The sequence below is a fragment of the Oncorhynchus nerka genome, unplaced genomic scaffold (genome assembly GCF_034236695.1).
Source record: "Oncorhynchus nerka isolate Pitt River unplaced genomic scaffold, Oner_Uvic_2.0 unplaced_scaffold_1695, whole genome shotgun sequence".
NCBI lineage: Eukaryota > Metazoa > Chordata > Actinopteri > Salmoniformes > Salmonidae > Oncorhynchus > Oncorhynchus nerka.
In genome coordinates this window covers 10511-30000 of record NW_027039623.1, presented here as the reverse complement: position 1 = coordinate 30000, position 19490 = coordinate 10511, and the positions used below count along the sequence as shown (strand labels likewise).

At 44.4% G+C, this 19490-nt stretch overlaps 2 protein-coding genes across 2 annotated transcripts in view; both read left to right on the top strand.

The window, feature by feature from the left end:
- The window catches only part of LOC135568110 (protein Hook homolog 3-like), a 63550-nt gene extending 50562 nt beyond the window's left edge, over positions 1 to 12988 (top strand). Inside the window, exons 5-9 of the mRNA XM_065015099.1 lie at positions 1241 to 1275; positions 1387 to 1469; positions 1615 to 1820; positions 2138 to 2209; positions 11252 to 12988. Coding sequence (XP_064871171.1) covers positions 1241 to 1275; positions 1387 to 1469; positions 1615 to 1820; positions 2138 to 2209; positions 11252 to 11392 — 537 coding nt within the window. The 3' untranslated portion in view covers positions 11393 to 12988. The remainder of the gene's footprint in view (positions 1 to 1240; positions 1276 to 1386; positions 1470 to 1614; positions 1821 to 2137; positions 2210 to 11251) is intronic.
- An 811-nt stretch (positions 12989 to 13799) lies between these two features.
- On the top strand, positions 13800 to 17639 carry LOC135568111 (serine/arginine repetitive matrix protein 1-like). Its single transcript, XM_065015101.1, has 2 exons — positions 13800 to 13962; positions 14012 to 17639. The coding sequence occupies exons 1-2, from the start codon at positions 13800 to 13802 to the stop codon at positions 14602 to 14604; spliced, it is 756 nt and encodes a 251-aa protein (XP_064871173.1). The 3' UTR covers positions 14605 to 17639.
- The last annotated feature ends 1851 nt before the right edge of the window (positions 17640 to 19490 follow it).

Genomic DNA, 19490 nt, shown 5'->3' with positions numbered 1-19490 from the left:
ACGTCTAGCCGACCTCACAACCACGTGTAACCACGCCAACCCAGGACCTCCACATCCAGCATCGTCACCTGCACGATCGTCTGAGACCAGCCACCCAGACAGCTGATGAAAATTGACAAATATTTGTCTGTAATAAAAGCTATTTTTATGTGGGGGGAAACAAATTCTGATTGGCTGGGCCTGACTCCCCAGTGGCTGGGCCTCTGCCCTCCCAGGGCTGCACCACTGCCCAGTGGTGAAGTGAAGTCAAGTGAAACCCATAGATTAGTGCCTAATTAATTAAAATTATTATAAAATATATTATTAAAATTGACAGATTTCCTTCTATGAACTGTAACTCAGTAAAATCATTGCATTTTGTGCGTTTTATATTTTTGTTCAGTATTCATGCTGGTGATTTTTAAATCAGGGTGCTACTAGTCTCCTATAGAGGCTTTGTTTCCTAGCTACAGGTCTTATTTCATACCACATGAGATATGACTCTTAGCTCCTAGCTACACCTGTTTCATACCACATGAGATATGACTCTTAGCTCCTAGCTACACCTGTTTCATACCACATGAGATATGACTCTTAGCTCCTAGCTACACCTGTTTCATACCACATGAGATATGACTCTTAGCTCCTAGCTACACCTGTTTCATACCACATGAGATATGACTCTTAGCTCCTAGCTACACCTGTTTCATACCACATGAGATATGACTCTTAGCTCCTAGCTACACCTGTTTCATACCACATGAGATATGACTCTTAGCTCCTAGCTACACCTGTTTCATACCACATGAGATATGACTCTTAGCTCCTAGCTACACCTGTTTCATACCACATGAGATATGACTCTTAGCTCCTAGCTACACCTGTTTCATACCACATGAGATATGACTCTTAGCTCCTAGCTACACCTGTTTCATACCACATGAGATATGACTCTTATCCTCTAAATCATTCATTTAGAACCTGGAAGTCTAATTTCCAGTTCACCTTTTCATTTAATTTATGGGGGAACAAAAAACAGAAAGTCAATATACCAACATCAAATATGTGTATCGTGACATAATTCCCAGGGTTACAGTATTGTACTATGTCTCGGTGTGCTGACATGTATAACCGAATAGGCCTAATGTAATGTGACATCATTGGTGCTTTTACAGCGCCCTCTGGTGGACAACCAAGGAAGTATCTCGTCTTGATGAAATCATAACCAAACATTTTGTATTTTTTTTAAAACTTTTTTTAGTCAATTATTCTGAAGAAGAAGAACGATGTACACATGTAAGTAGGTCATTTTAACTATTTGATCAATTAAGGATGTTTTATTTTTTTAATTTTTTTAAGCGATGACCCCTGACTTGTCTGTTGCTGATGTTGTGTTCTCTAAAAAAGGGAGAAGTTACGGGAAGTGAACAGCGAACTGCAGAAGAAGTGTGCGTACATTGATGACTTGGAACCCAAGTACACATCTAGCTGTAAGTTTAAAACATCTATTATCGTTGTAGTTGTGTAACATTTTAGAATATTACACAAATTAGACTTTAGCACGGATGCTTTTATCCATAGTGACTTTAGTTGTAAAGTCTTTACTATCGTGTCCATTGTTGATTCTCCTTCCAGCCCAGAAAGTGGAGGAGCTAGAGGAGGCACTGAAGAAGAAGGATGAAGACATGAAGCAGATGGAGGACAGATATAAGAAGTACCTGGAGAAAGCCAAGAGTGTTATCCGGACCCTGGACCCTAAACAGAACCAGGGCTCGGCACCAGAGGTCCAGGCCTTGAAGAACCAGCTGCAGGAGAAGGAGAGGATGCTGCACTCTCTGGAGGTACCAAGGGGATGGTGTAGGGGTTGAACTGGGTTTAGGGGTACGGGTTAGGTCCAGACCCTGAAGAACCAGCTGCAGGAGAAGGAGAGGATGCTGCACTCTCTGGAGGTACCAAGTGGCTGGTGTAGGGGTTGAACTGGGTTTAGGTCCAGACCCTGAAGAACAAGCTGCAGGATACTTCACATAGGTGTTGGGTTAAGGGTTAAGGACAGGACGAGAACGAGAGAGAGATCTTAACACCACCACTTTATTACATTTACCTTCTCAGTCAGAGCCGTTTACTAACCTACTGTTCCTCTGTTGATCTCCCTCTACAGAAAGACTACGACAAGACCAAGGCTCAGAGAGACCAGGAGGAGAAACTCATAGTATCTGCCTGGTACAACATGGTCAGTGTTATATTGAACCAGCACAATATTTAACCAATAAAGCCCGAGGGGGTGTGGTATATGGCCAATATATCACGGCTAAGGGCTGTTCTTAAGGCACAATGCAACGCCCTTAGCCATGATATATTGGTCATATATCACAACCCCCCCATATTATATTATAAACTAGTTATCAATGTAATTAGAGCAGTAAAAATAAATGTTTTGTTCATACCCGTGGTATATAGTCTGATATACCCCGGCTGTCATCCAATCAGCATTCAGGGCTCAAACCACCCAGTTTATAATACGTTATATTAGTCATTTCAAACACTAGAGGGCGTTGTAGGATTTCCTATGTCACTTATAATGAAACCTCCATCGAGATCAAAAACAAGGAGTGGTGGTGCTGTCTGGCATAAGTGTGTATTTGGTTGAGGAGGAGTAGTGGTGCTGTCTTCAGTGTGTTATTTATAGTAGTAGTGGTGCTGTCTGGTTTCAGGGTGTTATTTATAGTAGTGGTGGTGCTGTCTTCAGGGTGTTATTTATAGTAGTGGTGGTGCTGTCTTCAGGGTGTTATTTATAGTAGTAGTGGTGCTGTCTTCAGGGTGTTATTTATAGTAGTGGTGGTGCTGTCTTCAGGGTGTTATTTATAGTAGTGGTGGTGCTGTCTGGTTTCAGGGTGTTATTTATAGTAGTGGTGGTGCTGTCTTCAGTGTGTTATTTATAGTAGTGGTGCTGTCTGGTTTCAGGGTGTTATTTATAGTAGTGGTGGTGCTGTCTTCAGGGTGTTATTTATAGTAGTGGTGGTGCTGTCTTCAGGGTGTTATTTATAGTAGTAGTGGTGCTGTCTTCAGGGTGTTATTTATAGTAGTGGTGGTGCTGTCTTCAGGGTGTTATTTATAGTAGTGGTGGTGCTGTCTGGTTTCAGGGTGTTATTTATAGTAGTGGTGGTGCTGTCTTCAGGGTGTTATTTATAGTAGTAGTGGTGCTGTCTGGTTTCAGGGTGTTATTTATAGTAGTGGTGGTGCTGTCTGGTTTCAGTGTGTTATTTATAGTAGTGGTGGTGCTGTCTGGTTTCAGTGTGTTATTTATAGTAGTGGTGGTGCTGTCTGGTTTCAGGGTGTTATTTATAGTAGTGGTGGTGCTGTCTTCAGGGTGTTATTTATAGTAGTGGTGGTGCTGTCTTCAGTGTGTTATTTATAGTAGTGGTGGTGCTGTCTTCAGGGTGTTATTTATAGTAGTGGTGGTGCTGTCTTCAGGGTGTTATTTATAGTAGTAGTGGTGCTGTCTGGTTTCAGTGTGTTATTTATAGTAGTGGTGGTGCTGTCTTCAGTGTGTTATTTATAGTAGTGGTGGTGCTGTCTGGTTTCAGGGTGTTATTTATAGTAGTAGTGGTGCTGTCTGGTTTCAGGGTGTTATTTATAGTAGTGGTGGTGCTGTCTTCAGGGTGTTATTTATAGTAGTGGTGGTGCTGTCTGGTTTCAGGGTGTTATTTATAGTAGTGGTGGTGCTGTCTTCAGGGTGTTATTTATAGTAGTAGTGGTGCTGTCTTCAGTGTGTTATTTATAGTAGTGGTGGTGCTGTCTTCAGTGTGTTATTTATAGTAGTGGTGGTGCTGTCTGGTTTCAGGGTGTTATTTATAGTAGTAGTGGTGCTGTCTTCAGGGTGTTATTTATAGTAGTGGTGCTGTCTTCAGGGTGTTATTTATAGTAGTAGTGGTGCTGTCTGGTTTCAGGGTGTTATTTATAGTAGTGGTGGTGCTGTCTTCAGGGTGTTATTTATAGTAGTGGTGGTGCTGTCTTCAGGGTGTTATTTATAGTAGTGGTGGTGCTGTCTGGTTTCAGGGTGTTATTTATAGTAGTGGTGGTGCTGTCTTCAGTGTGTTATTTATAGTAGTAGTGGTGCTGTCTGGTTTCAGGGTGTTATTTATAGTAGTGGTGGTGCTGTCTGGTTTCAGGGTGTTATTTATAGTAGTGGTGGTGCTGTCTGGTTTCAGGGTGTTATTTATAGTAGTGGTGGTGCTGTCTTCAGGTGTTATTTATAGTAGTGGTGGTGCTGTCTGGTTTCAGGGTGTTATTTATAGTAGTGGTGCTGTCTGTCTTCAGGGTGTTATTTATAGTAGTAGTGGTGGTGCTGTCTGTCTTCAGGGTGTTATTTATAGTAGTGGTGGTGGTGCTGTCTTCAGGGTGTTATTTATAGTAGTGGTGGTGCTGTCTTCAGGGTGTTATTTATAGTAGTGGTGGTGCTGTCTTCAGGGTGTTATTTATAGTAGTGGTGGTGCTGTCTGTCTTCAGTGTGTTATTTATAGTAGTGGTGCTGTCTGTCTTCAGGGTGTTATTTATAGTAGTGGTGGTGGTGCTGTCTTCAGGGTGTTATTTATAGTAGTGGTGGTGCTGTCTTCAGTGTGTTATTTATAGTAGTGGTGGTGCTGTCTGTCTTCAGTGTGTTATTTATAGTAGTGGTGGTGCTGTCTTCAGGGTGTTATTTATAGTAGTGGTGGTGCTGTCTTCAGTGTGTTATTTATAGGAGTAGTGGTGCTGTCTTCAGTGTGTTATTTATAGTAGTAGTGGTGCTGTCTGGTTTCAGGGTGTTATTTATAGTAGTGGTGGTGCTGTCTGGTTTCAGGGTGTTATTTATAGTAGTGGTGGTGCTGTCTTCAGTGTGTTATTTATAGTAGTGGTGCTGTCTGGTTTCAGGGTGTTATTTATAGTAGTGGTGGTGCTGTCTTCAGGGTGTTATTTATAGTAGTGGTGGTGCTGTCTTCAGGGTGTTATTTATAGTAGTAGTGGTGCTGTCTTCAGGGTGTTATTTATAGTAGTGGTGGTGCTGTCTTCAGGGTGTTATTTATAGTAGTGGTGGTGCTGTCTGGTTTCAGGGTGTTATTTATAGTAGTGGTGGTGCTGTCTTCAGGGTGTTATTTATAGTAGTAGTGGTGCTGTCTGGTTTCAGGGTGTTATTTATAGTAGTGGTGGTGCTGTCTGGTTTCAGTGTGTTATTTATAGTAGTGGTGGTGCTGTCTGGTTTCAGGGTGTTATTTATAGTAGTGGTGGTGCTGTCTGGTTTCAGGGTGTTATTTATAGTAGTGGTGGTGCTGTCTGGTTTCAGGGTGTTATTTATAGTAGTGGTGGTGCTGTCTTCAGGGTGTTATTTATAGTAGTGGTGGTGCTGTCTTCAGTGTGTTATTTATAGTAGTGGTGGTGCTGTCTTCAGGGTGTTATTTATAGTAGTGGTGGTGCTGTCTTCAGGGTGTTATTTATAGTAGTAGTGGTGCTGTCTGGTTTCAGTGTGTTATTTATAGTAGTGGTGGTGCTGTCTTCAGTGTGTTATTTATAGTAGTGGTGGTGCTGTCTGGTTTCAGGGTGTTATTTATAGTAGTGGTGGTGCTGTCTTCAGGGTGTTATTTATAGTAGTGGTGGTGCTGTCTGGTTTCAGGGTGTTATTTATAGTAGTGGTGGTGCTGTCTTCAGGGTGTTATTTATAGTAGTAGTGGTGCTGTCTTCAGTGTGTTATTTATAGTAGTGGTGGTGCTGTCTTCAGTGTGTTATTTATAGTAGTGGTGGTGCTGTCTGGTTTCAGGGTGTTATTTATAGTAGTAGTGGTGCTGTCTTCAGGGTGTTATTTATAGTAGTGGTGCTGTCTTCAGGGTGTTATTTATAGTAGTAGTGGTGCTGTCTGGTTTCAGGGTGTTATTTATAGTAGTGGTGGTGCTGTCTTCAGGGTGTTATTTATAGTAGTGGTGGTGCTGTCTCTCAGGGTGTTATTTATAGTAGTGGTGGTGCTGTCTGGTTTCAGGGTGTTATTTATAGTAGTGGTGGTGCTGTCTTCAGTGTGTTATTTATAGTAGTAGTGGTGCTGTCTGGTTTCAGGGTGTTATTTATAGTAGTGGTGGTGCTGTCTGGTTTCAGGGTGTTATTTATAGTAGTGGTGGTGCTGTCTGGTTTCAGGGTGTTATTTATAGTAGTGGTGGTGCTGTCTTCAGGGTGTTATTTATAGTAGTGGTGGTGCTGTCTGGTTTCAGGGTGTTATTTATAGTAGTGGTGCTGTCTGTCTTCAGGGTGTTATTTATAGTAGTAGTGGTGGTGCTGTCTGTCTTCAGGGTGTTATTTATAGTAGTGGTGGTGGTGCTGTCTTCAGGGTGTTATTTATAGTAGTGGTGGTGCTGTCTTCAGGGTGTTATTTATAGTAGTGGTGGTGCTGTCTTCAGGGTGTTATTTATAGTAGTGGTGGTGCTGTCTGTCTTCAGTGTGTTATTTATAGTAGTGGTGCTGTCTGTCTTCAGGGTGTTATTTATAGTAGTGGTGGTGGTGCTGTCTTCAGGGTGTTATTTATAGTAGTGGTGGTGCTGTCTTCAGTGTGTTATTTATAGTAGTGGTGGTGCTGTCTGTCTTCAGTGTGTTATTTATAGTAGTGGTGGTGCTGTCTTCAGGGTGTTATTTATAGTAGTGGTGGTGCTGTCTGGTTTCAGGGTGTTATTTATAGTAGTAGTGGTGCTGTCTGGTTTCAGGGTGTTATTTATAGTAGTGGTGGTGCTGTCTGGTTTCAGGGTGTTATTTATAGTAGTGGTGGTGCTGTCTGGTTTCAGTGTGTTATTTATAGTAGTGGTGGTGCTGTCTTCAGGGTGTTATTTATAGTAGTGGTGGTGCTGTCTTCAGGGTGTTATTTATAGTAGTGGTGGTGCTGTCTGTCTTCAGGGTGTTATTTATAGTAGTGGTGGTGCTGTCTTCAGGGTGTTATTTATAGTAGTGGTGGTGCTGTCTTCAGGGTGTTATTTATAGTAGTGGTGGTGCTGTCTTCAGGGTGTTATTTATAGTAGTGGTGGTGCTGTCTTCAGGGTGTTATTTATAGTAGTGGTGGTGCTGTCTTCAGGGTGTTATTTATAGTAGTGGTGGTGCTGTCTTCAGGGTGTTATTTATAGTAGTGGTGGTGCTGTCTTCAGGGTGTTATTTATAGTAGTAGTGGTGCTGTCTGGTTTCAGTGTGTTATTTATAGTAGTGGTGGTGCTGTCTTCAGTGTGTTATTTATAGTAGTGGTGGTGCTGTCTGGTTTCAGGGTGTTATTTATAGTAGTGGTGGTGCTGTCTTCAGGGTGTTATTTATAGTAGTGGTGGTGCTGTCTGGTTTCAGGGTGTTATTTATAGTAGTGGTGGTGCTGTCTTCAGGGTGTTATTTATAGTAGTAGTGGTGCTGTCTTCAGTGTGTTATTTATAGTAGTGGTGGTGCTGTCTTCAGTGTGTTATTTATAGTAGTGGTGGTGCTGTCTGGTTTCAGGGTGTTATTTATAGTAGTAGTGGTGCTGTCTTCAGGTGTTATTTATAGTAGTGGTGCTGTCTTCAGGGTGTTATTTATAGTAGTAGTGGTGCTGTCTGGTTTCAGGGTGTTATTTATAGTAGTGGTGGTGCTGTCTTCAGGGTGTTATTTATAGTAGTGGTGGTGCTGTCTTCAGGGTGTTATTTATAGTAGTGGTGGTGCTGTCTGGTTTCAGGGTGTTATTTATAGTAGTGGTGGTGCTGTCTTCAGTGTGTTATTTATAGTAGTAGTGGTGCTGTCTGGTTTCAGGGTGTTATTTATAGTAGTGGTGGTGCTGTCTGGTTTCAGGGTGTTATTTATAGTAGTGGTGGTGCTGTCTGGTTTCAGGGTGTTATTTATAGTAGTGGTGGTGCTGTCTTCAGGGTGTTATTTATAGTAGTGGTGGTGCTGTCTGGTTTCAGGGTGTTATTTATAGTAGTGGTGCTGTCTGTCTTCAGGGTGTTATTTATAGTAGTAGTGGTGGTGCTGTCTGTCTTCAGGGTGTTATTTATAGTAGTGGTGGTGGTGCTGTCTTCAGGGTGTTATTTATAGTAGTGGTGGTGCTGTCTTCAGGGTGTTATTTATAGTAGTGGTGGTGCTGTCTTCAGGGTGTTATTTATAGTAGTGGTGGTGCTGTCTGTCTTCAGTGTGTTATTTATAGTAGTGGTGCTGTCTGTCTTCAGGGTGTTATTTATAGTAGTGGTGGTGGTGCTGTCTTCAGGGTGTTATTTATAGTAGTGGTGGTGCTGTCTTCAGTGTGTTATTTATAGTAGTGGTGGTGCTGTCTGTCTTCAGTGTGTTATTTATAGTAGTGGTGGTGCTGTCTTCAGGGTGTTATTTATAGTAGTGGTGGTGCTGTCTGGTTTCAGGGTGTTATTTATAGTAGTAGTGGTGCTGTCTGGTTTCAGGGTGTTATTTATAGTAGTGGTGGTGCTGTCTGGTTTCAGGGTGTTATTTATAGTAGTGGTGGTGCTGTCTGGTTTCAGTGTGTTATTTATAGTAGTGGTGGTGCTGTCTTCAGGGTGTTATTTATAGTAGTGGTGGTGCTGTCTTCAGGGTGTTATTTATAGTAGTGGTGGTGCTGTCTGTCTTCAGGGTGTTATTTATAGTAGTGGTGGTGCTGTCTTCAGGGTGTTATTTATAGTAGTGGTGGTGCTGTCTTCAGGGTGTTATTTATAGTAGTGGTGGTGCTGTCTTCAGGGTGTTATTTATAGTAGTGGTGGTGCTGTCTTCAGGGTGTTATTTATAGTAGTGGTGGTGCTGTCTTCAGGGTGTTATTTATAGTAGTGGTGGTGCTGTCTTCAGGGTGTTATTTATAGTAGTGGTGGTGCTGTCTTCAGGGTGTTATTTATAGTAGTGGTGGTGCTGTCTGTCTTCAGGGTGTTATTTATAGTAGTGGTGGTGCTGTCTTCAGTGTGTTATTTATAGTAGTGGTGGTGCTGTCTGTCTTCAGGGTGTTATTTATAGTAGTGGTGGTGCTGTCTGTCTTCAGGGTGTTATTTATAGTAGTGGTGGTGCTGTCTGTCTTCAGGGTGTTATTTATAGTAGTGGTGGTGCTGTCTGTCTTCAGGGTGTTATTTATAGTAGTGGTGGTGCTGTCTTCAGTGTGTTATTTATAGTAGTGGTGGTGCTGTCTTCAGGGTGTTATTTATAGTAGTGGTGGTGCTGTCTTCAGGGTGTTATTTATAGTAGTGGTGGTGCTGTCTTCAGGGTGTTATTTATAGTAGTGGTGGTGCTGTCTGGTTTCAGGGTGTTATTTATAGTAGTGGTGGTGCTGTCTTCAGGGTGTTATTTATAGTAGTGGTGCTGTCTGGTTTCAGGGTGTTATTTATAGTAGTGGTGGTGCTGTCTGGTTTCAGGGTGTTATTTATAGTAGTGGTGGTGCTGTCTTCAGTGTGTTATTTATAGTAGTAGTGGTGGTGCTGTCTTCAGGGTGTTATTTATAGTAGTGGTGGTGCTGTCTGGTTTCAGGGTGTTATTTATAGTAGTGGTGGTGCTGTCTTCAGGGTGTTATTTATAGTAGTGGTGCTGTCTGGTTTCAGTGTGTTATTTATAGTAGTGGTGGTGCTGTCTGGTTTCAGTGTGTTATTTATAGTAGTGGTGGTGCTGTCTGTCTTCAGGGTGTTATTTATAGTAGTGGTGGTGCTGTCTGGTTTCAGGGTGTTATTTATAGTAGTGGTGGTGCTGTCTGGTTTCAGTGTGTTATTTATAGTAGTGGTGGTGCTGTCTGTCTTCAGGGTGTTATTTATAGTAGTGGTGGTGCTGTCTGGTTTCAGGGTGTTATTTATAGTAGTGGTGGTGCTGTCTTCAGGGTGTTATTTATAGTAGTGGTGGTGCTGTCTGGTTTCAGTGTGTTATTTATAGTAGTGGTGGTGCTGTCTTCAGGGTGTTATTTATAGTAGTGGTGGTGCTGTCTGGTTTCAGTGTGTTATTTATAGTAGTGGTGGTGCTGTCTTCAGTGTGTTATTTATAGTAGTAGTGGTGCTGTCTGGTTTCAGTGTGTTATTTATAGTAGTGGTGGTGCTGTCTTCAGTGTGTTATTTATAGTAGTGGTGGTGCTGTCTTCAGGGTGTTATTTATAGTAGTGGTGCTGTCTGGTTTCAGTGTGTTATTTATAGTAGTGGTGCTGTCTGTCTTCAGGGTGTTATTTATAGTAGTGGTGCTGTCTGGTTTCAGTGTGTTATTTATAGTAGTGGTGCTGTCTGGTTTCAGTGTGTTATTTATAGTAGTGGTGGTGCTGTCTGTCTTCAGGGTGTTATTTATAGTAGTGGTGGTGCTGTCTGGTTTCAGGGTGTTATTTATAGTAGTGGTGGTGCTGTCTGGTTTCAGGGTGTTATTTATAGTAGTGGTGGTGCTGTCTTCAGGGTGTTATTTATAGTAGTGGTGGTGCTGTCTGGTTTCAGGGTGTTATTTATAGTAGTGGTGGTGCTGTCTTCAGGGTGTTATTTATAGTAGTGGTGGTGCTGTCTTCAGTGTGTTATTTATAGTAGTAGTGGTGCTGTCTGGTTTCAGGGTGTTATTTATAGTAGTGGTGGTGCTGTCTTCAGGGTGTTATTTATAGTAGTGGTGGTGCTGTCTGGTTTCAGGGTGTTATTTATAGTAGTGGTGGTGCTGTCTGGGTGTTATTTATAGTAGTGGTGGTGCTGTCTTCAGTGTGTTATTTATAGTAGTAGTGGTGCTGTCTGGTTTCAGGGTGTTATTTATAGTAGTGGTGGTGCTGTCTTCAGGGTGTTATTTATAGTAGTGGTGGTGCTGTCTTCAGTGTGTTATTTATAGTAGTGGTGGTGCTGTCTGGTTTCAGGGTGTTATTTATAGTAGTGGTGGTGCTGTCTGGTTTCAGGGTGTTATTTATAGTAGTGGTGGTGCTGTCTGGTTTCAGGGTGTTATTTATAGTAGTAGTGGTGCTGTCTGGTTTCAGGGTGTTATTTATAGTAGTGGTGGTGCTGTCTGGTTTCAGGGTGTTATTTATAGTAGTGGTGGTGCTGTCTGGTTTCAGGGTGTTATTTATAGTAGTAGTGGTGCTGTCTGGTTTCAGGGTGTTTATATTTGGTGCTGTCTTCAGGGTGGTAGTGGTGCTGTCTTCAGTGTGTTATTTATAGTAGTAGTGGTGCTGTCTTCAGGGTGTTATTTATAGTAGTGGTGGTGCTGTCTTCAGCGATTGTGAGTGAAACATTTGAAGAAATGTCCCACAACAGACGCAGGGGATTTAACCATCAATTCCTTTAATGAATATCTGTCTTAATGAAGCCACCGTGTGTGTCCCCCCCTCCCTCAGGGCATGGCTCTACAGAAGAAGGCAGCAGAGGACCGTCTGGCCAGTACGGGCTCAGGACAGTCCTTCCTGGCCCGCCAGAGACAGGCTACCAGCACACGCCGCTCTTACCCTGGACACGTACAGCCTACCACCGCCAGGTAGACACGGCACCATGACCCCTACCTGACCCTGAGCCCTGTCCTGACCCTCCAGGCCAGGTAGACACGGCACCATGACCCCTACCTGACCCTGAGCCCTGTCCTGACCCTCCAGGCCAGGTAGACACGGCACCATGACCCCTACCTGACCCTGAGCCCTGTCCCGACCCTCCAGGCCAGGTATACACGGCACCATGACCCCTACCTGACCCTTCACCCTGAGTTCTGACCCTCCAGGCCAGGTAGCCTCGGCAACAACTGACCCCTACCTGACCCTCCAGGCCAGGTAGACACGGCACCATGACCCCTACCTGACCCTGAGCCCTGTCCTGACCCTCCAGGCCAGGTAGCCTCGGCAACAACTGACCCCAGCCCCGGAACCCTCCAGTTATCCACCAGACAGACAGACGCTACTCTGTAACGGGCATCTGCTCTGCCAAGCAATCCAGACACCTCAGGATGGATTGAACCTCTCCTGTACCGTTCTGCTGTTCTCTATCCTCTTCAGTCCTTCAGTTCAGGATGGATGAGTTGGTCTACCTGGATCTTTAACTGACAGTATTATTATTATGCACATTTCTCTAAAACATGTTACCGTTCTGTTACCGTTCTGTTCCTGTTCTGTTACCGTTCTGTTCCTGTTCTGTTACCGTTCTGTTACCGTTCTGTTCCTGTTCTGTTACCGTTCTGTTACCGTTCTGTTACCGTTCTGTTACCGTTCTGTTACCGTTCTGTTCCTGTTCTGTTACCGTTCTGTTACCGTTCTGTTACCGTTCTGTCAGGAATCCTCTATCTAATAACTGTTTTCAGATTTCTCTAAAACATGTTACTGTTCTGTTCCTGTTCTGTCAGGAATCCTCTCTCTAATAACAACTCATTTCTTTTCTAACACAATGTTGTGAGCAGAGATGCAGTTTTCACAAATTGGTAGCGGATTGATGTTTTTAATTTTTTTAATTTAATGGTTCTAAAATCGGAGGATATTTTAGTATCTTGATCTGATGTTTACAGAACGTGATGTAATGCCGTGCAGTCAGTGACTGTCAGGATATGTATAGTACCAGAGGAGGGATATGTATAGTACCAGAGGAGGGATATGTATAGTACCAGAGGAGGGATATGTATAGTACCAGAGGAGGGATATGGTCTCTGAGTTGGTCTCTTTAGGTGTCCTTTTATGTGTGTTCAGTAAACGCTGTTCGTTCCGTTTGGCCATGTTAGACGGTCTTGTTGTTGCCTGTAGTGGGAGATTTGAAAGGTTAGTTGTATAGGGAGTCCTTGAGCCTGTTGGCAGTGTATTTAGCTGTAGAAGATATTCCACAAGTGTCCCCGGGTGTTTTAGACAAGGCCTTTCTTCATCGTCATCATCATCATCAGAAATGTTAACAGTAGAAAGCTTCCTATTTCTAATGGACTTGTTTCTAAAAATCAAACCATTTTTTAATAGGCTGAATTATGAATGATCCTGAAATGAGGCCCTCTTCCCCTCTGTCGTCCGCTCATATCAGCCAGCGGGTCATTATTGATTATTGGAACCGCCAATTTACCGATCAAGAATCTCTCTCCCGCGTCCTCCTGCGTCTCCCGTTGTTTCAGGGAATTCCACAAACACTCCTTCCCTCTTTGTCCTGTGACCACGTGAGGAACAGTTCTGCTGTGAGAACGAAACGCTCCTTCTCTTTTGTCCTGTGACCACGTGAGAACAGTTCTGCTGTGAGAACGAAACGCTCCTTCGTTCATATTTCAGTGTGTCGTGTACCAGCTGCTCTCTAAACGGTAGTGTCCATGTTTTAGGCAGTGGACTTAAAGTCAGTGGTCATATCTGACTGTAACAGATGGAAAATGGTCATTTTGAAAGTGTCGAAAAAAGGGGTTTCTGAAATACAAAACGTAAAACTCGTAAAGAACCACTGCTGCCACGAGGACGTGGATTATAACATGAAATTGATCTTCGGGTTTAACGGGGGCAGTTTGACTGTCTAACTCCGAGCTGAACCTAATTAACGTACTGTACTCCCTCCGTGGTGTCTGTCCAATGAAAATGAGCAGTAGATTGCCAGCGGGTTGGACTGTGTTCTACCGGTGTGTAGAACGCAGACAGACTTCATACTAAGGAACGTTATTTTGATTTAATTTTCATACAATTTGAATATCAGCCACTGATGTCATTGTAAAAAAAAAAAAAAGGGGGGTTTTGGGGGCGAAGGGTGTGTATCGTGTTTTAACGTGATATAAAAGAGACCGTTGTTGACGTGCTCTGACAACTCTCCTCGTGGTTTTGTCTTGAACTTTTAGCTTTTGGACGTGGAAATGTTTCGTTAGCATTTTTAAAACCAAGATTTGTAACAAATTTAAATAAAATTTTAAAAAAATTAAAAAAGGAAAATTGATGTTAAAAAAAAGGGGTCAGAATGTCTCTTACCATCAGGACTCTGTCCCGGTTTGCTGCCTCCTGCTCTGCTGAGCAGGTCTCTGTACAGTCGTCTCTTACCATCAGGACTCTGTCCCGGTTTGCTGCCTCCTGCTCTGCTGAGCAGGTCTCTGTACAGTCGTCTCTTACCATCACAACATGGTGTCAGGAGAACCTCATCAAATAATAACAACCAAGTTCATCTGATATAAGACCGGAAAAACAGGCAGAGAGCACATGGAGCAGAAGCAGGACAATGCAGGGCCCCAGAGGTGAGCAGGGCCCCAGAGGTGCGCAGGGCCCCAGAGGTGCGCAGGGCCCCAGAGGTGAGCAGGGCCCCAGAGGTGAGCAGGGCCCCAGAGGTGAGCAGGGCCCCAGAGGTGCGCAGGGCCCCAGAGGTGCGCAGGGCCCCAGAGGTGAGCAGGGCCCCAGAGGTGAGCAGGGCCCCAGAGGTGAGCAGGGCCCCAGAGGTGCGCAGGGCCCCAGAGGTGCGCAGGGCCCCAGAGGTGAGCAGGGCCCCAGAGGTGAGCAGGGCCCCAGAGGTGAGCAGGGCCCCAGAGGTGAGCAGGGCCCCAGAGGTGCGCAGGGCCCCAGAGGTGCGCAGGGCCCCAGAGGTGAGCAGGGCCCCAGAGGTGCGCAGGGCCCCAGAGGTGCGCAGGGCCCCAGAGGTGAGCAGGGCCCCAGAGGTGAGCAGGGCCCCAGAGGTGAGCAGGGCCCCAGAGGTGAGCAGGGCCCCAGAGGTGCGCAGGGCCCCAGAGGTGCGCAGGGCCCCAGAGGTGAGCAGGGCCCCAGAGGTGAGCAGCTAACAGAAAGGTTATTTCTGATTTTGGGTTAGGACAGATGCTACATGAAAGAAAAAAAAACATTTATTTTTTGGTTAGGGATCTTTTTAAATTCACAATCCCAATGTTTTGTTTTAACTTTCTCAACTCTACTTCGCTAGTTCATTAATCGTTTCATCCTCTACCTATCATTTTGAAACCTTCAGCGTGGTAAACAACTTGACTGTCCTGTCTCTGACTGGTCATATTGTCTCTGTCCTGTCTCTGCCTGGTCATATTGTCTCTGCCCTGTCTCTGACTGGTCATATTGTCTCTGCCCTGTCTCTGACTGGTCATATTGTCTCTGCCCTGTCTCTGACTGGTCATATTGTCTCTGCCTGGTCATATTGTCTCTGCCTGGTCTCTGACTGGTCATATTGTCTCTGTCCTGTCTCTGACTGGTCATATTGTCTCTGCCCTGTCTCTGACTGGTCATATTGTCTCTGCCCTGTCTCTGACTGGTCATATTGTCTCTGCCCTGTCTCTGACTGGTCATATTGTCTCTGCCCTGTCTCTGACTGGTCATATTGTCTCTGCCCTGTCTCTGACTGGTCATATTGTCTCTGCCCTGTCTCTGACTGGTCATATTGTCTCTGCCCTGTCTCTGACTGGTCATATTGTCTCTGTCTGGTCATATTGTCTCTGACTGGTCATATTGTCTCTGCCTGGTCATATTGTCTCTGCCCTGTCTCTGACTGGTCATATTGTCTCTGTCCTGTCTCTGACTGGTCATATTGTCTCTGCCCTGTCTCTGACTGGTCATATTGTCTCTGCCCTGTCTCTGACTGGTCATATTGTCTCTGCCCTGTCTCTGTCTGGTCATATTGTCTCTGTCTGGTCATATTGTCTCTGACTGGTCATATTGTCTCTGCCTGGTCATATTGTCTCTGCCCTGTCTCTGACTGGTCATATTGTCTCTGCCCTGTCTCTGCCTGGTCATATTGTCTCTGACTGGTCATATTGTCTCTGTCCTGTCTCTGCCTGGTCATATTGTCTCTGTCCTGTCTCTGCCTGGTCATATTGTCTCTGACTGGTCATATTGTCTCTGACTGGTCATATTATCTCTGTCCTGTCTCTGACTGGTCATATTGTCTCTGACTGGTCATATTGTCTCTGACTGGTCATATTGTCTCTGTCCTGTCTCTGACTGGTCATATTGTCTCTGACTGGTCATATTGTCTCTGTCCTGTCTCTGACTGGTCATATTGTCTCTGACTGGTCATATTGTCTCTGCCTGGTCATATTGTCTCTGCCTGGTCATATTGTCTCTGCCTGGTCATATTGTCTCTGTCCTGTCTCTGCCTGGTCATATTGTCTCTGTCCTGTCTCTGACTGGTCATATTGTCTCTGTCCCGTCTCTGACTGGTCATATTGTCTCTGACTGGTCATATTGTCTCTGTCCTGTCTCTGACTGGTCATATTGTCTCTGACTGGTCATATTGTCTCTGTCCTGTCTCTGACTGGTCATATTGTCTCTGTCCTGTCTCTGACTGGTCATATTGTCTCTGACTGGTCATATTGTCTCTGTCCTGTCTCTGACTGGTCATATTGTCTCTGTCCTGTCTCTGTCTGGTCATATTGTCTCTGACTGGTCATATTGTCTCTGACTGGTCATATTATCTCTGTCCTGTCTCTGACTGGTCATATTGTCTCTGACTGGTCATATTGTCTCTGCCTGGTCATATTGTCTCTGCCTGGTCATATTGTCTCTGCCTGGTCATATTGTCTCTGTCCTGTCTCTGCCTGGTCATATTGTCTCTGTCCTGTCTCTGACTGGTCATATTGTCTCTGTCCCGTCTCTGACTGGTCATATTGTCTCTGACTGGTCATATTGTCTCTGTCCTGTCTCTGACTGGTCATATTGTCTCTGACTGGTCATATTGTCTCTGTCCTGTCTCTGACTGGTCATATTGTCTCTGTCCTGTCTCTGACTGGTCATATTGTCTCTGACTGGTCATATTGTCTCTGTCCTGTCTCTGACTGGTCATATTGTCTCTGTCCTGTCTCTGTCTGGTCATATTGTCTCTGACTGGTCATATTGTCTCTGACTGGTCATATTATCTCTGTCCTGTCTCTGACTGGTCATATTGTCTCTGACTGGTCATATTGTCTCTGACTGGTCATATTGTCTCTGCCCTGTCTCTGCCTGGTCATATTGTCTCTGTCCTGTCTCTGACTGGTCATATTGTCTCTGACTGGTCATATTGTCTCTGACTGGTCATATTGTCTCTGACTGGTCATATTGTCTCTGTCATGTCTCTGACTGGTCATATTGTCTCTGACTGGTCATATTATCTCTGTCCTGTCTCTGACTGGTCATATTGTCTCTGCCTGGTCATATTGTCTCTGTCATGTCTCTGACTGGTCATATTGTCTCTGACTGGTCATATTGTCTCTGACTGGTCATATTATCTCTGTCCTGTCTCTGACTGGTCATATTGTCTCTGACTGGTCATATTGTCTCTGACTGGTCATATTGTCTCTGTCCTGTCTCTGACTGGTCATATTGTCTCTGACTGGTCATATTGTCTCTGACTGGTCATATTGTCTCTGCCTGGTCATATTGTCTCTGCCCTGTCTCTGACTGGTCATATTGTCTCTGCCTGGTCATATTGTCTCTGTCCTGTCTCTGACTGGTCATATTGTCTCTGACTGGTCATATTGTCTCTGTCATGTCTCTGACTGGTCATATTGTCTCTGACTGGTCATATTGTCTCTGACTGGTCATATTGTCTCTGTCCTGTCTCTGTCTGGTCATATTGTCTCTGACTGGTCATATTGTCTCTGTCCTGTCTCTGACTGGTCATATTGTCTCTGTCATGTCTCTGACTGGTCATATTGTCTCTGACTGGTCATATTGTCTCTGACTGGTCATATTGTCTCTGTCCTGTCTCTGACTGGTCATATTGTCTCTGCCCTGTCTCTGACTGGTCATATTGTCTCTGACTGGTCATATTGTCTCTGCCCTGTCTCTGCCTGGTCATATTGTCTCTGTCCTGTCTCTGACTGGTCATATTGTCTCTGCCCTGTCCTGGTCATATTGTCTCTGTCTATTGTCTCTGACTGGTCATATTGTCTCTGTCATGTCTCTGACTGGTCATATTGTCTCTGTCCTGTCTCTGACTGGTCATATTGTCTCTGTCCTGTCTCTGACTGGTCATATTGTCTCTGTCCTGTCTCTGACTGGTCATATTGTCTCTGACTGGTCATATTGTCTCTGCCCTGTCTCTGACTGGTCATATTGTCTCTGCCCTGTCTCTGACTGGTCATATTGTCTCTGTCTCTGACTGGTCATATTGTCTCTGTCATCTCTGACTGGTCATATTGTGGTCATCTGTCCTGTCTCTGACTGGTCATATTGTCTCTGTCCTGTCTCTGACTGGTCATATTGTCTCTGACTGGTCATATTGTCTCTGACTGGTCATATTGTCTCTCTCTGACTGGTCATATTGTCTCTGACTGGTCATATTGTCTCTCTGTCCTATTGTCTCTGACTGGTCATATTGTCTCTGCCCTGTCTCTGCCTGGTCATATTGTCTCTGCCCTGTCTCTGCCTGGTCATATTGTCTCTGACTGGTCATATTGTCTCTGACTGGTCATATTGTCTCTGCCCTGTCTCTGACTGGTCATATTGTCTCTGTCCTGTCTCTGACTGGTCATATTGTCTCTGACTGGTCATATTGTCTCTGACTGGTCATATTGTCTCTGTCCTGTCTCTGACTGGTCATATTGTCTCTGTGTCATATTGTCTCTGCCCATGTCTCTGACTGGTCATATTGTCTCTGACTGGTCATATTGTCTCTGACTGGTCATATTGTCTCTGACTGGTCATATTGTCTCTGTCCTGTCTCTGCCTGGTCATATTGTCTCTGACTGGTCATATTGTCTCTGACTGTCATGACTGGTCATATTGTTCTGACTGGTCATATTGTCATATTGTCTCTGACTGGTCATATTGTCTCTGGTCATCCTGTCTCTGACTGGTCATATTGTCTGTTGTCTGACTGGTCATATTGTCTCTGTCCTGTCTCTGACTGGTCATATTGTCTCTGTCCTGTCTCTGACTGGTCATATTGTCTCTGACTGGTCATATTGTCTCTGACTGGTCATATTGTCTCTGACTGGTCATATTGTCTCTGCCCTGTCTCTGACTGGTCATATTGTCTCTGTCCTGTTCTGACTGGTCATATTGTGTCTCTGACTGGTCATATTGTCTCTGACTGGTCATATTGTCTCTGTCCTGACTGGTCATATTGTCTCTGTCATGTCTCTGACTGGTCATATTGTCTCTGACTGGTCATATTGTCTCTGACTGGTCATATTGTCTGCCTGGTCATATTGTCTCTGTCATGTCTCTGACTGGTCATATATTGTCTCTGATATTATCTCTGGTCATATGGTCATCTGTCTCTGACTGGTCATATTGTCTGACTGGTCATATTGTCCTGTCTCTGACTGGTCATATTGTCTCTGTCCTGACTGTCATATTGTCTCTGATGACTGGTCATATTGTCTGGTCATATTGTCTCTGACTGGTCATATTGTCTCTGTCATGTCTCTGACTGGTCATATTGTCTCTGACTGGTCATATTGTCTCTGTCCTGTCTCTGCCTGGTCATATTGTCTCTGACTGGTCATATTGTCTCTGACTGGTCATATTGTCTCTGACTGTCTCTGACTGGTCATATTATCTCTGTCCTGTCTCTGACTGGTCATATTGTCTGACTGACATATTGTCTCTGTCATATGGTCATGTCTCTGTCCTGTCTCTGACTGGTCATATTGTCTCTGACTGGTCATATCATATTGTCTCTGACTGGTCATATTGTCTCTATTGTCTCTGGTCATATTGTTCTGCCCCTGTCTCTGAC

What these genes read in the sequence shown, in the direction of transcription:
- LOC135568111 (XM_065015101.1), top strand. Translation starts at nt 13,800, where the DNA reads ATGTCTCTTACCATCAGGACTCTGTCCCGGTTTGCTGCCTCCTGCTCT. An exon ending in TCTTACCATCACAACATGGT is followed by an intron (nt 13,963 to 14,011) that starts GTCAGGAGAACC and finishes ATCTGATATAAG; the next exon opens with ACCGGAAAAACAGGCAGAGA.